General features: G+C 38.8%; 1 protein-coding gene across 2 annotated transcripts; it reads left to right on the forward strand.

Moving 5' to 3' along the window:
* Positions 1-990: 990 nt before the first annotated feature.
* On the forward strand, positions 991-12,551 carry LOC135623195 (signal peptide peptidase-like 1). Of its 2 annotated transcripts, none has more exons than XM_065125861.1 (5): positions 991-1,130; positions 1,252-1,276; positions 1,639-2,472; positions 11,832-12,032; positions 12,134-12,551. In XM_065125861.1, exons 3-5 carry the CDS (start codon positions 1,672-1,674, stop codon positions 12,248-12,250), a joined length of 1,119 nt encoding a protein of 372 aa, XP_064981933.1. In that variant the 5' UTR covers positions 991-1,130; positions 1,252-1,276; positions 1,639-1,671; the 3' UTR covers positions 12,251-12,551. The 2 variants fall into 2 exon arrangements, with proteins under 2 accessions (XP_064981933.1, XP_064981927.1); XM_065125855.1 differs by having other exon boundaries at positions 992-1,130; positions 1,515-2,472.
* Positions 12,552-12,565: the final 14 nt, after the last annotated feature.

Genomic DNA, 12,565 nt, shown 5'->3' on the forward strand with positions numbered 1-12,565 from the left:
GGTAATCTCTACACCAAATTGTTTCCCCTTTGTATTACTTATTCTTGCTCCTTATTTGTCTTTATTATTGTAGTCTCAATGGGTTCTAGAAGATCCTCCAGGGATAAAGGGAAGAGAAGATTAGATGAAAATTACGACTCCCCACTTTTCGATTCTAATCAACATGCCCTAAAATTTTCTTCCATAGAACCTAGACATATTTAAAGGGTAAATATATTGATTTAGATGAATTAAATGATTTAGAATATATTCAATGGTTTACTAATCTAGACATTCTTCCAATCTTTCAAATCAGTGAACCTATCTACCTTAGATTTGTTAGGCTATTTTATAATAATTTACATGTAGATGAAGACGAAAATGTATCTACCTATCTATTAGGACATCATATACCCATTACGGATAGAACCATTTGCAACATCATAAGAATTCTGATAATATTATATTTTTATACTTATAGTTAGTTGAATTTTTATAGATGTTATGAAAATATTATAGATGTTATTAAAATATTATTGATGTATTGAAACTATTATAGATGTTATTAAAATATTATAGATGATATTATGTAGAAAATTATAATATTATATTTTTATACTTATAGTTAGTTGAATTGAGGTTGGAATATTTTTATACTTATAGTTAGTTGAAAATTATAATATTATAGATGATATAGTTAGTAAAATTATAATATTATATTTTTATAATGATAATATTATCATTACTCATTTATAATATTTTAAATAGGTTTTACAGTATTTTGATTATCGTGATCAAAATACTATAATAAATAAAAAATTGAGGGACGAGTATTTTTTAATTAAAAATATTATTTGAAAAAAAATAAAATAGGAGGTACCGATAAGGAAAATATCTAAGATAAGAATATTTTCTAAAAAATCATTCAATATTTTTTAATAGATCATTTTAATTTTATATTTTATATAAAAGGAAACGGCGGATTAAAGAGTCTGCGGTGGGTGGTGATATGGGCAGCTCATCGCCTCGGAACCCAAGTCAACCCCATTGCGGTGCTTGGTCGTGGGAACAGTTTCGGGAGTCTCCGCCTCGCGAGTCCTCTTCCGTGGCGGAAAGCCTTCAAAACCTGATCGATCGGAAGTCTTGATCAGGTTCTCTCGAAAACTCACTCGATGCCCTAAAATTCCCTCATATTCACAAACCCTAATCCAAAATCTGATCTCTGGCCCTCTTCTCCGCGACACCTCTTGGTTCGTCTTCTCCTCGTGGCAGAGGCAACGGATTTCTTCTTGCACAGGTAAATATCCGTGGATCCCTCTTCTTGTCCATCTAAAACATGCGCTCTGTGTCTTGTTTCTTCTATTCTTTGGATATGATTTCTCATCTCGGACTTCGTCTTGAACATTAGTTTAATACCGTCTTAATCTTCGTCGCTTCTTCGATTCTCACGTAATTTAAAGGCCGAATATGTAAACTTTTCAATTTGATGTGACGATGTATGTAACTTAGGAGCGATAACCTTTTGATCTATCCAGGACATTCAGCTGTATCCACCAAGAAATTTTGGAGTATTCATATTGAAAAACATGAGACAAAGATCTGTACTTCTGATTACTGATTCATGGAAGTCCCATTGATGTGTCTATAGTGTGACAGCAGATAAAGACGGGATCTTGTGTTACTATTACTAAAATGGAGTCCCTGTGGAAGCTTGCTTACTTACTTGAACCGGCGTCCCTCACTCTCATTGCAACTGCGATCTTTGTGACTTTTGCATCAGCCTCCAGAGCTCTGGATCATGGCAAGGAAATGGCAAGGAACCTGGATTTTTCAGAGTCGTCGATCACATTAGACCGATCTCAAGCACTTATGATCCCCCTTGCTAGCTCTTGTAGCCTCTTATTGATGTTCTATCTCTTTTCATCAGTATCCCAGTTTATAACTGCCTTCACGGCTGTTGCTTCGGCATCTGCTCTCTATTTCTGTCTCTCCCCGTACATGGCCTACATCAGATCGCAGTTTGGTTTAATGGACCCTCTTGTTTCTAGGTGCTGTCCCAAGCCGCTCACACGCAGCCAAGGAATTTTATTGCTGCTTTGTACAGGAACTGTGGCAGCTTGGCTAGTTACTGGAAATTGGATTCTGAACAATATCCTGGGGATTTGCATATGTATAGCTTTTGTCAGCCATGTGCGACTACCTAATATCAAGATATGTGCACTGCTTCTTGTTTGCTTGTTTTTGTATGATATTTTCTGGGTCTTCTTCTCGGAGAGGTTTTTTGGAGCAAATGTTATGGTCTCAGTTGCAACACAAAAGGCATCTAACCCTGTTCACAAAGTGGCAACTAGCTTGAGCCTTCCAGGATTACATCTAATCACAAAGAAGCTGGAGCTTCCTGTTAAGCTTGTGTTCCCAAGAAATTTGATCGGTGGGCAGGTAATTACTGGGAGCGGTCATGGAGAGTACATGATGCTCGGACTAGGCGACATGGTATGTTACATTTTGCACTTGACATTGTTATGACATTTATAAGTTAGCTTATTTTGTTATGAATGATAAGTGTTTAGAGTGCCCTGTGTAATTCAAATATTTTCAGTAATGGTAGCCAAGTAGTCACTTTATTATCTTTCTATTTTTGAAATGATATTCTAGACGTGGTAAACATTTTTGTGGTCATGATCTTCTCACTTTTCATAATGTATGCCAAATGTGATGATCTTTGGCACTGTTCTTATGAATTTGAAACTAGAAAGAGTTTGATAATGCTGAATGTTGAGGCAATCTAATGTCATATTAGAATAGATTTAATCTTCCATTAGAGTTGTTTGGCTTCAAAATCAGGTATTGGAGAGCTGCTGCACTGGACAGCAATGTTTAGCGTTTGGGGATTGGTAGATGAAGTAGCAGAATACTCGAGATAACGGACTGGACCATCTTCAGTCTTGTAATAATTGGAAGTTAAAATTATGGCTCAACTTCCCTGGGATGAGAACTATGATACATTGATATCTTCTTTTAAGAAAATGGTACCGATGACTGTGGATTGAGAATCAAATACTTGAACTAAAGGACTTGATATGAAAAGACTTAAGTGCAAAAGGTATCATAAGACACCTAATTGGTTTAGTTGAAGGTCTAGGACTTGGTGTTAGTCGTGTTCTCATTTTATATTCCATATTTAGTTTTCTTTTAAGTTAGTTTCTATTAGTTGTTACAAATTCAGCTTAAGACATTCTAGAGTCAATCTCATCTTGTCTTACGCCTAGTTTTGGTTTGGATTTATATTCAATTTAGAGTCCATTTATAGTTGAACCACCAGTCCTACTTAGGGTGCACAAGATTAGCTAATTACTGCATTGGAATAGGCATTTAGTTGGATTAGAAAAAGTCTTTGTTATAAATTTTAGGGTTGAGGTCCATTTTAGTCCTTCTGATTTTGACCATGGATCACTTAAGTCCTTGTGATTTACTCATGTCTAAAATAATCCCTATATTTTCAAAAAAATAGCATATAAGCTCCCCTCGTCAAGTCTATGTTAATAAACATTAGAGTCTGCTTACGTGGCATGTTGACTCATAATAAACTATTAATATGATGACATGTGTAATTTAAGTTTTTGAAAAAAATCCATTTTAGCCCTTGTGATTTTGGTTATGAATCACTTAAGCTCTTATGGTTTTACTCGTGTTTAAAATAACCTTTATATTTTAAAAAACATAGCATATAAGCCCCTTCTATCAAGTCTGAGTTAATAGACGTTGGAGTCTGCTTGCATGGCATGCTGACTCACAATAAACCATTAATATGATAACACGTGTAATTTAAATTAAAAAAATTGAGACTACCATCAATGGCGGGAGGAGGCATTGTTATGGAAATGACCGCCACCAACAGCATCAAGCCATTATAACCTAGCAGGGCGTTGTATGCACATGGCCTCTCCCACGCTGATGATAAGCTCAGGAGCTTTCGGTCCTACCTCAGGTGGATGTGCATCGACGGGTCTGATGCTAGGCATACAATAGTCTCTTGGTCCCTCTTACTCCTCTTGGGCGTTTTCGTCTCCATTGCCTCCCACTTCGTCCTCTCCTGCACCTTTAATCGTCACGCCTACGACGTGAGGTCCAGCTCTCCTTCACCTCTACCTCCGGCCTTTGCAACCTCTGCCTCTCCACCTTTGTTCGTCACTACGGCCTCTGCCACTTCCTCTTCGTCGTCGAGATAGATTTTTTTAAAAAAACTTAAATTACACAAATCATTATATTAATGATTTATTGTGAGTCAGCAAGTTACGTAAGCAGACTCTAATGTCTGTTAACTCAGACTTGATGGGAGGAGCTTATATGCTATGTTTTTAAAAATGTATTGGTTATTTAAGATACAAACAAAACCATAAGGAATTAAGTGGTCCATGGCCAAAAGCATAGGGGCTAAAATGGATCTTTTTTTAAAATTTAAATTACACATGTCATTATATTAATAGTTTATTATGAGTCAACATGTCACATAAGCAGATTCTAAAGTCTGTTAACTCAGACTTAATGGGGGGGGGGGGGGGGGTTTAAATGTATGAGTTATTTTATATACGAGTAAACCATAAGGGTTTAAGTGGTCCATGGTCAAAACCACATGGGCTAAAATAAATCTTAACCCTAAATTTTATTATAGTCTAGATATAAAAATATTTCACTCAATTCTTTTCTTCAGTTATTGTTGGTTAGGCAATGATATAAAATAACTGAGTCTTTGTTTAGATTTATGTTTAGACTCGTGGTCTTGTATGATACTAAGATAGTTCTTGTATGCAAGGTTCGTAATATCGTACTGTACCGGTATTTCGACCTGGGCTCGGTACCGGTACGGTACGGTATACCGAGCGGTACATCCAGGTTTGCCGAGTACTGTAGCACTGCTACAGTGCTACAGTACACTCGGACCGGTAACAGGCGGTCCGCGTACCGACAACCTGTCGGACCGGTACGTACCGCCCATACCGGGCGGTACGGTTCAATACGGCAGACCCTGCTTGTATGAACCTTTTCGATTAAAGAAGGTATACTAATTGATGTTGAAGCTTCTTTCTTTACCTCCTATATTCTTTTTCCTAATCTATTTTCTCTCTGTTACAGACATTACTAATCCTCATTGATATTTTCAATTTATTATCATTTGCCTACTCTATACTTGGATTTTGATGACATTGACTTGTTATTTTATTCCTGATGACAAATTTACAGACTTATCTTTTCTAGATCTGTAATACCATACTAATACGAGTCCTTATAATGCAGCATGCATTTCCTTGTTGATCCTTTTCTATGTTGTCGTGTATAACTTGAGCCATACTTTTCTTCTAATGTGCCTTAGCTAGAGAGTGGTGGTGGATGTTATATGATCACTGTGCAATTCTAGTGGGTTTCTGTTATGTGCATGGTTCTTGTTGCTTTCAGTCCCACATGGTAAATGTATTTATGCATTCTACTCTTCTGCTTTGACTTCCAGTTAAAATTTCTGGGCATGTTTTGAAGTGTTTTTATTTTTTAAAGTTTGGGCACAAAAATTGGCCTTGATCACTAAATTGCTGCTCTATATTCATAGAGATGGAGATTTTCTTCCACCTTTCTTCCACCACACTCTATATGTGGCCTGATCTTGATTCTGTTTTTCGATGGTGTAGCAACCACTTTGGTTCAGATCCCACACAATCCTTTTTTTTAAGACAAAGACATGTAGCTCTACCAGTATTCTAAATGAGACAAATGGCACAGGGAAGATCACTTTGTTGGTCTTTCTTTACTGTGTACAACTTGCCTTTTGAGAAATTTTACATAGCTCCACCATGTAGGAACACAGGATACACGAAGAGGAACTATTGGGTATTGATAAGAGAGATTCTGTTTTTAAATTTCTTCATTTAACTCCAAGAATGAGCTGATAGCCAATCTTTCTCTTGCTATAAGAAAAGATCATATTTGTTTAAGCTCAAGTTTGTAATGCCTTACTTTCATAGCTTATGAAGAACCAAAATTATATTATGACTCTAGCTAGGAGAGTCCTAATTTAGAGGGGCATTCATGTAAAATCTACTTAAGCCGACCCCTATTAAAGAGGTGAAGAGGCCGGCTAGGGTTTGGAGGTTATTTCTTAAAGAAGAATTAGGAGTTGTAAAGGAATAGGAGTCTTGAGTAGGAGTCCTATTAGGAGTCTTGAGTATGAGTCTTAATTGAGTAGGAGTCCTATTAGGATTTAGGGTTTAGAAACCCTATAAATAGCCATGTATTTATCCTCTTTTGATAAGCAATAGATGAATCTTTTCTGCAGCCTTTGAGTAGCAACTTAGAGGGAGGAACCCCTATAGAGTTCCAAGGAGGCCGATCGCCTAAAGAGATCAACCCCAAGTTTAGAATCTGCAAGGGTTCTAACACCTGGTATCAGAGTAGCATTCTTGGCGTCTCGCTGCCCTTCCACAACCATCCATCAACCCTCCACAGTCGCTCAAAGCAATTCCCACAATTGCTTAAAAGATCATCGTTAAATTCCGCCGTCATCTCCACCATCACGGATTATCCTTTGATCTCCCCGTGAATTGCAACAAGTTTTGATTTCCTACCTTACTACTGTTGCAATTTAGTTATCCTTATTCAAAAATCCAAAAAAAAAATGTTCTAAAATTGTTGCATAAACTTTTCATCGCAAAGTTTTTATCTCTACGACGAAAGATACATTGCAGAATTCCAACCGCATAGCACAGTCTGTTTGATCTTGCTACTGCGTTTTTTCTATCCAAATCTCTATGAAATTTTTATGACAGCTTTGACACTTCCTAACAGTAGATTTCCCTTTGGTTTTGTCAAAAAATTCTCAATATAAACCATTGATCTTTTACGGCTAAACTGCTATACTTGAAAATCTGTACTGTAAAATTCCAACCGCATAGCACAGTTTGTTTAATCTTGCTACTATGTTTTTTCTGTCCAAATCTCTATGAAATTTTTATGATAGCTTTGACACTTCCTAATAGTGGATTCCCCTTTCGTTTCGACGAAAAGTTTTTAATATAAACCACTGTTCTTTTACGTCCAATCTGCTATACTTGAAAATCTGCAAAAAATTTCAGCCTCATATTGTTGTCTTAACCGATCTATTTGCAATCATTTTTGAACGAAATTTCTTATACACTTTATAAATCATCTTGGCTTTCATCTAATATTGATATATTGAGGAATTCATCTCTAAAAACGATTTTGTGTTGCTGCAAATTTTCGTCGCAAACTGCTGAAATTTTTCGACGAGAATTCTGTTATCGCAACTTGCACCAATTTCCTTGCTGTTATATTGCCAAAATTTTCTTGATTAAATTGGACATCCTTGCTGTCATATAAATTGAGATTTTGCTATCGATTTCCTCCTCAAATCTCTAAGTTTTTTGTGGAAATTTCGTCGAGAAACCGTTGTTTCTTCGACGATAATTCTGCTCTTACAAGACAGCACATATTTGCAGCAACTTCCACTGATTTCTATCAAACCTTTGCTGCCATCTACCATAGATCCAAAACTTTTATCCACAGCCCTAAAACTCCACCAAACCACACCCTTAAACTGCACCCAAAACAGCCACAAAACAAGCCTAAACCGCAGCCTACATCCACCAATCCACCAACCCTTTCGACCATCACTTCTCTCAACCTATACATGCCTTTAACCCGACAACAAAAGAGAGATCTTAACGTCACATATTTGGAGGCATATACTATGGTATATGAGGAGGCAATTAATGCTAAATTCGAAGCCTTCGAGGCGCAAATGGAGGTTAAGATTCGGACGGTCTTTGTCGAACTCAGATTGGGCCGACCACTAAGCCCGAAGAAATCACATCAAGGAGAGAGCTTTGCCCAATCGTACCAAGCCTGAAGAGATGACTTCCAAGGGAGGGGAGGCTCTATGACCGACCCCAACTATCCACGCATGAGGGTGGACTTCCCTAGATGGGAAGAAGGAGACTCGATTTGTTAGATCTCGCGCGCGGAGCGATATTTTCGGTACCACAAAACCACGGACGCATCTATGGTGAAAATTGTAGCTATACATCTTGAAGGGGATGCCATACAATGGTTTGATTGGTTTGAACACACTCATGGAGTCCTCTTATGGCGACAATTCAAAGAAGGACTGCTGATCCGCTTCGGACCAACCGATTACGAGAACATTGACGGACAACTAGCAAAGATCCAACAAACCTCCACCATTCAAGAGTACCAAACCAGGTTTGAAAGGTTATCTAATCAAACTCGTGATTGGTCTAAAAAACAGCTATTGGGGACCTTCATTGAGAGCTTGAAGTCGGAGATCCGGGGAGAAGTTAAAGCGTGACAATCGTACACGCTTATGGCGGCCATCTCTTTCGCACGACATCAAGAGGAGCGATTGAACCATGAAGCTCGGAGGACTAGGGTCGCTCCTCGACCAACAATACTGAAGCCCTCAGCCCCCCCTATTGTCGACCGAGTCCCTGCACCAAAGAGGTTGACAAGAGAAGAGCTTCGGGAACGATATGCGAAGGGGTTATGTTGGCATTGCAACGAGCCGTGGAGCCGTGAGCATCGCTGTAGTAAAGGGAGACTTCTTATGATTGAACCAGTAGAAGAAGAGGTCATTGAACATCCAGAAGAGAGCCTTGAACATGAAGAAGAAGATGCAGAAGAAGTGCCACAACCGATCGAAGTTACGGTACATGCACTAGCTGGCTACTCAAACCCGCAAATGATGAAAGTTGGAGGTCTTCTCAAACAACAATCGATCACTGTTCTCATCAACACGGGCAGTACTAATAACTTCATAAATAATAAGGTTGCTATCCGGATGGCCTTACCTATCGAGAATTGCAGTAGGCTTGACGTTAAGGTCGCCGACGGATGGATTTTGAAGTATGATCGTAAGCGCCTGCGAGTGAAACTGTTGCTGCAGGACCAAGAGATAATTGCATATTTCTTCCTCCCTCTTGATGATCATGAGGCCATACTCAGAATTAAATGGTTGACGATATTAGGTGATGTTTTTTTGAATTTTATGCAACTAATTATGAAATTTTACAGTAAGGAGAAACAAGTGATACTGTATGGGAAACGTGGGGGCGACGTAACGACGATTTGCACACAACAAATTGAGAAGGTTTTGCATAAAGCATGCAGTGGCTTTTTGGTACAACTTGAGCAGCAAACTAAGGGAGAGGTAATAGAATTTATAGATCCAAACCTACTCCCTTTGCTTGCTGAATTTTCAGATATATTTGACGAATCGCACAACCTACCTCTTTACCCGTTGGCATGATCATTATATAACGATTCTTCCAGGCAAACCTCCAGCAAATACTCGGCCATATCAGTATCTACATCTCCAGAAGGATGAAATAGAAAAGATTGTAAAAGAGATGCTTGAAACAGGAGTTATTCGGCCAAGTTGCAGCCTCTACTCTTCACCGGTGCTACTTGTATGCAAGGACGAAACAAGGCGAATATGTGTTGATTACCGAGCTCTCAATGGCATAACCATTAAGGATAAATACCCTATTCCAGTAGTAGATGAATTGCTAGATGAAAGGGAGCACAAATCTTCACAAAGCTGGACCTTCGATCCGGATATCATCAAATACGAGTGTGCGAAAAAGACATACCGAAAACTGCCTTTCGAACACACAACGACCACTACGAATTTTTGTTTTCTTCAACAAAAGATGGAATATCTTGGGCATATCATATCAAAGGAAGGTGTGATGGTGGACCCCTCCAAAATAGAAGCAATGCAGAACTGGCTGACCCCGTGGAACATAAAATTGCTACATGGCTTTCTGGGTTTAACAGGCTACTACCGCAAGTTCGTGAAAAACTATGGAAAGATCAGTGCACCACTTCCTTTCTGAAAAATAATGTCTTCCAATGGTCGGACAAAGCCTCCGCTGCCTTCGACAAACTTAAGGCAGCCATGACGACGACGCCGATGCTAGCACTACTAGATTTCAGCCGACCCTTCATTATTGAGGTCGACGCATCTGGAGTCGGAATTGGAGACATTCTTATGCAAGATGGTCGACCACTCGCATACACTAACAAGGCATTATCTCCCTCCCATCAAGATATGTCAATATATGATAAGGAGATGCTCGCCATTGTGCACGCAGCAACGAGGTGGAGACCCTATTGATCGGTCGACGATTTCAAATTAAAACCGACCATAGAAGACTCAAGTACTTTTTGGAGCAAAAGATATCATCCCCTGAGCAGCAAAAATGGGTAACAAAACTTCTTGAATTGATTATGAAATAACATTACAAAAAGGGAAAAGAGAATGTTGTTGCAGATGCGCTTTCGCGGCTACCCGAGCAAGCAGAATTTTTGATCGTTTCACTTCCGACCAGTGACTTCCTTGAGGATATTAAGATGGAATGGCAGAAAGATTCGGAAACCAGTAAGATCATAAAAAAATTGAAGGAAACACCAAGCCCCGTGGCTCATTACAGTTGGGACTCAAAAGAATTGCGCTATAAGGGACGCATTGTGCTTGTGCCAAATTCTACTTGCATCTTCACGAGTAGATTTTGGACAAAGTTATTTCATATGCAGGGCACTAAATTGAAAAGGAGTATGGCGTATCACCCACAAACCGACGGCCAGACGGGAGTGGTGAACAGGTGCTTGGAGATAGCCCAAAGCCATCCACCAAATATAACTACCCAAGAAGAACTCTCGACCCAATCAAGTGTCATTATTGATCGATGAATCGTGACTCGACGACAACGACCCACTATTGAAGTGCTAATACAATGGGCGAACTTACCAGCAGAAGGTGCCACTTGGGAGAACTATGACGACTTGAAGATCAAATTCCCAGAATTCATGGATCGTTAGCCTCGAGGACAAGACTGATTTGAAGAGGACGGGTCTGTTAAGACTCTAGCTAGGAGAGTCCTAATTGAGAGGGGTATTTATGTAAAATCTACCTAAGCCGACCCCTATTAAAGAGGTGAAGAGGCCGGCTAGGGTTTGGAGATTATTTCTTAAAGAAGAATTAGAAGTTGTAAAGGAATAAGAGTCTTGAGTAGGAGTCATATTAGGAGTCTTGAATAGGAGTCCTATTATGAGTTAGGTTTTAGAAACCCTATAAATAGTCATGTATTCATCTTCTTTTGATAAGCAATAGATGAATCTTTTCTGCAGCCTTTGAGCAGCAACTTAGAGAGAGGAACCCCTATAGAGTTCCACGGAGGCTGATCCCCTAAAGAGATCAACTCCAAGTTTAGAATCTGCAAGGGTTCTAGCAAATTACCGTTTTCTTTTGTCTAAAACAGATAAACATGTTCAATCACTTTGCTGTTCAAGTACGGTGCATGTCATAATCATTACCATCTGTGGAACATTTGTATGCTTATAAAATAATTTTTTGTCACATTGCTAACCTTGTATTATTTAGATCTTGCAGTTCTTCATGTTGAATAAGGTAACTCATATTTGGCTTTAATAAGATGGCACCTTGTTTTGGGATCATGTTATCCTTAAGAAATTGAAGATTGTTTTTCATTTTATTACCAATATCTGCATGTATGAGTGTCTTAAATTATAGGGTTTCAGGATTTCATTTTTGCCCATGGCATTACAATATTTAGCTGGAGACCCTCTAATTTTCATTTGCATGAGAAATGACAGTTGAATTGGCATTACTTAATACTGTTGAGCACTGTGAGACAGTGAGCCATTCCACAGCTCCTCGAAAATGTGCTAGTGAACCATATCTGTAAAAACCGATGATTATGATGCCCATTACAAAACCAATCACAGTGTGTTTGCTGATTCTGTAGGCTATCCCTGGCATGCTTCTAGCTTTGGTTCTCTGTTTTGACCATAGGAAGACTAGAGATATGGCTACTCCATTAGAAAAATCTCGGTCAAGTGGGGACAAATACTTATGGTGTTCACTCTCTGGATATGCAATTGGGTTGGTTAGTGCCTTGTCTGCTGGGATATTAACTCAGTCGCCTCAACCTGCTCTACTTTATCTGGTAAGATGAAACATCATACGGCATCTCACTTTAAGGTTTCTAAATTTTGATCAAGTAAAAGAAATTGTAAATTACTTTCTCACAAAGTGATGTTACTGCAGGTACCATCGACTCTGGGGCCTGTTATTTTCCTTTCTTGGAGAAGAAATGAGCTGAGGGAGTTGTGGGATGGAGCTTGCCCAGTCTCCAGTGAAAAGGCTCACTCGATGGAGGTCTAAATCCTGTCAGGCCCCGACTGTATTGCCAATCTTTTGTAATTTGATTTATGGCAACACAAATGTGATGCTTCTACTTGAGAGATATTTATGAAATTCCAGTATATATCTGCCAAATTAATCATTCGAGTTGCTGAATCATTCATTCTATATTCTTGATGGAGTTATCCAGCAACAGAGGCATTAAGGGAATGCTGGGTTCTTGTTGTAACAGCTGCAAGAGAGGAGAGAAGATGAAAGCAGAGAAGAAATCATTGTAAATGGATTATTTTGCTACATAAATCATAAATATACTTGCAGTACATGAGTGAGGTGTCC

Source organism: Musa acuminata, chromosome BXJ1-3 (genome assembly GCF_036884655.1).
Source record: "Musa acuminata AAA Group cultivar baxijiao chromosome BXJ1-3, Cavendish_Baxijiao_AAA, whole genome shotgun sequence".
NCBI classification, from domain to species: Eukaryota; Viridiplantae; Streptophyta; class Magnoliopsida; order Zingiberales; family Musaceae; genus Musa; species Musa acuminata.

Bases quoted from the DNA above. Each gene is read 5' to 3' on its own strand.
- LOC135623195 (XM_065125861.1), top strand. From the start codon at position 1,672: ATGGAGTCCCTGTGGAAGCTTGCTTACTTACTTGAACCGGCGTCCCTC. The intron at 2,473-11,831 runs GTATGTTACATT...CTGATTCTGTAG, and splicing joins TGCTCGGACTAGGCGACATG to GCTATCCCTGGCATGCTTCT. The intron at 12,033-12,133 runs GTAAGATGAAAC...ATGTTACTGCAG, and splicing joins AACCTGCTCTACTTTATCTG to GTACCATCGACTCTGGGGCC.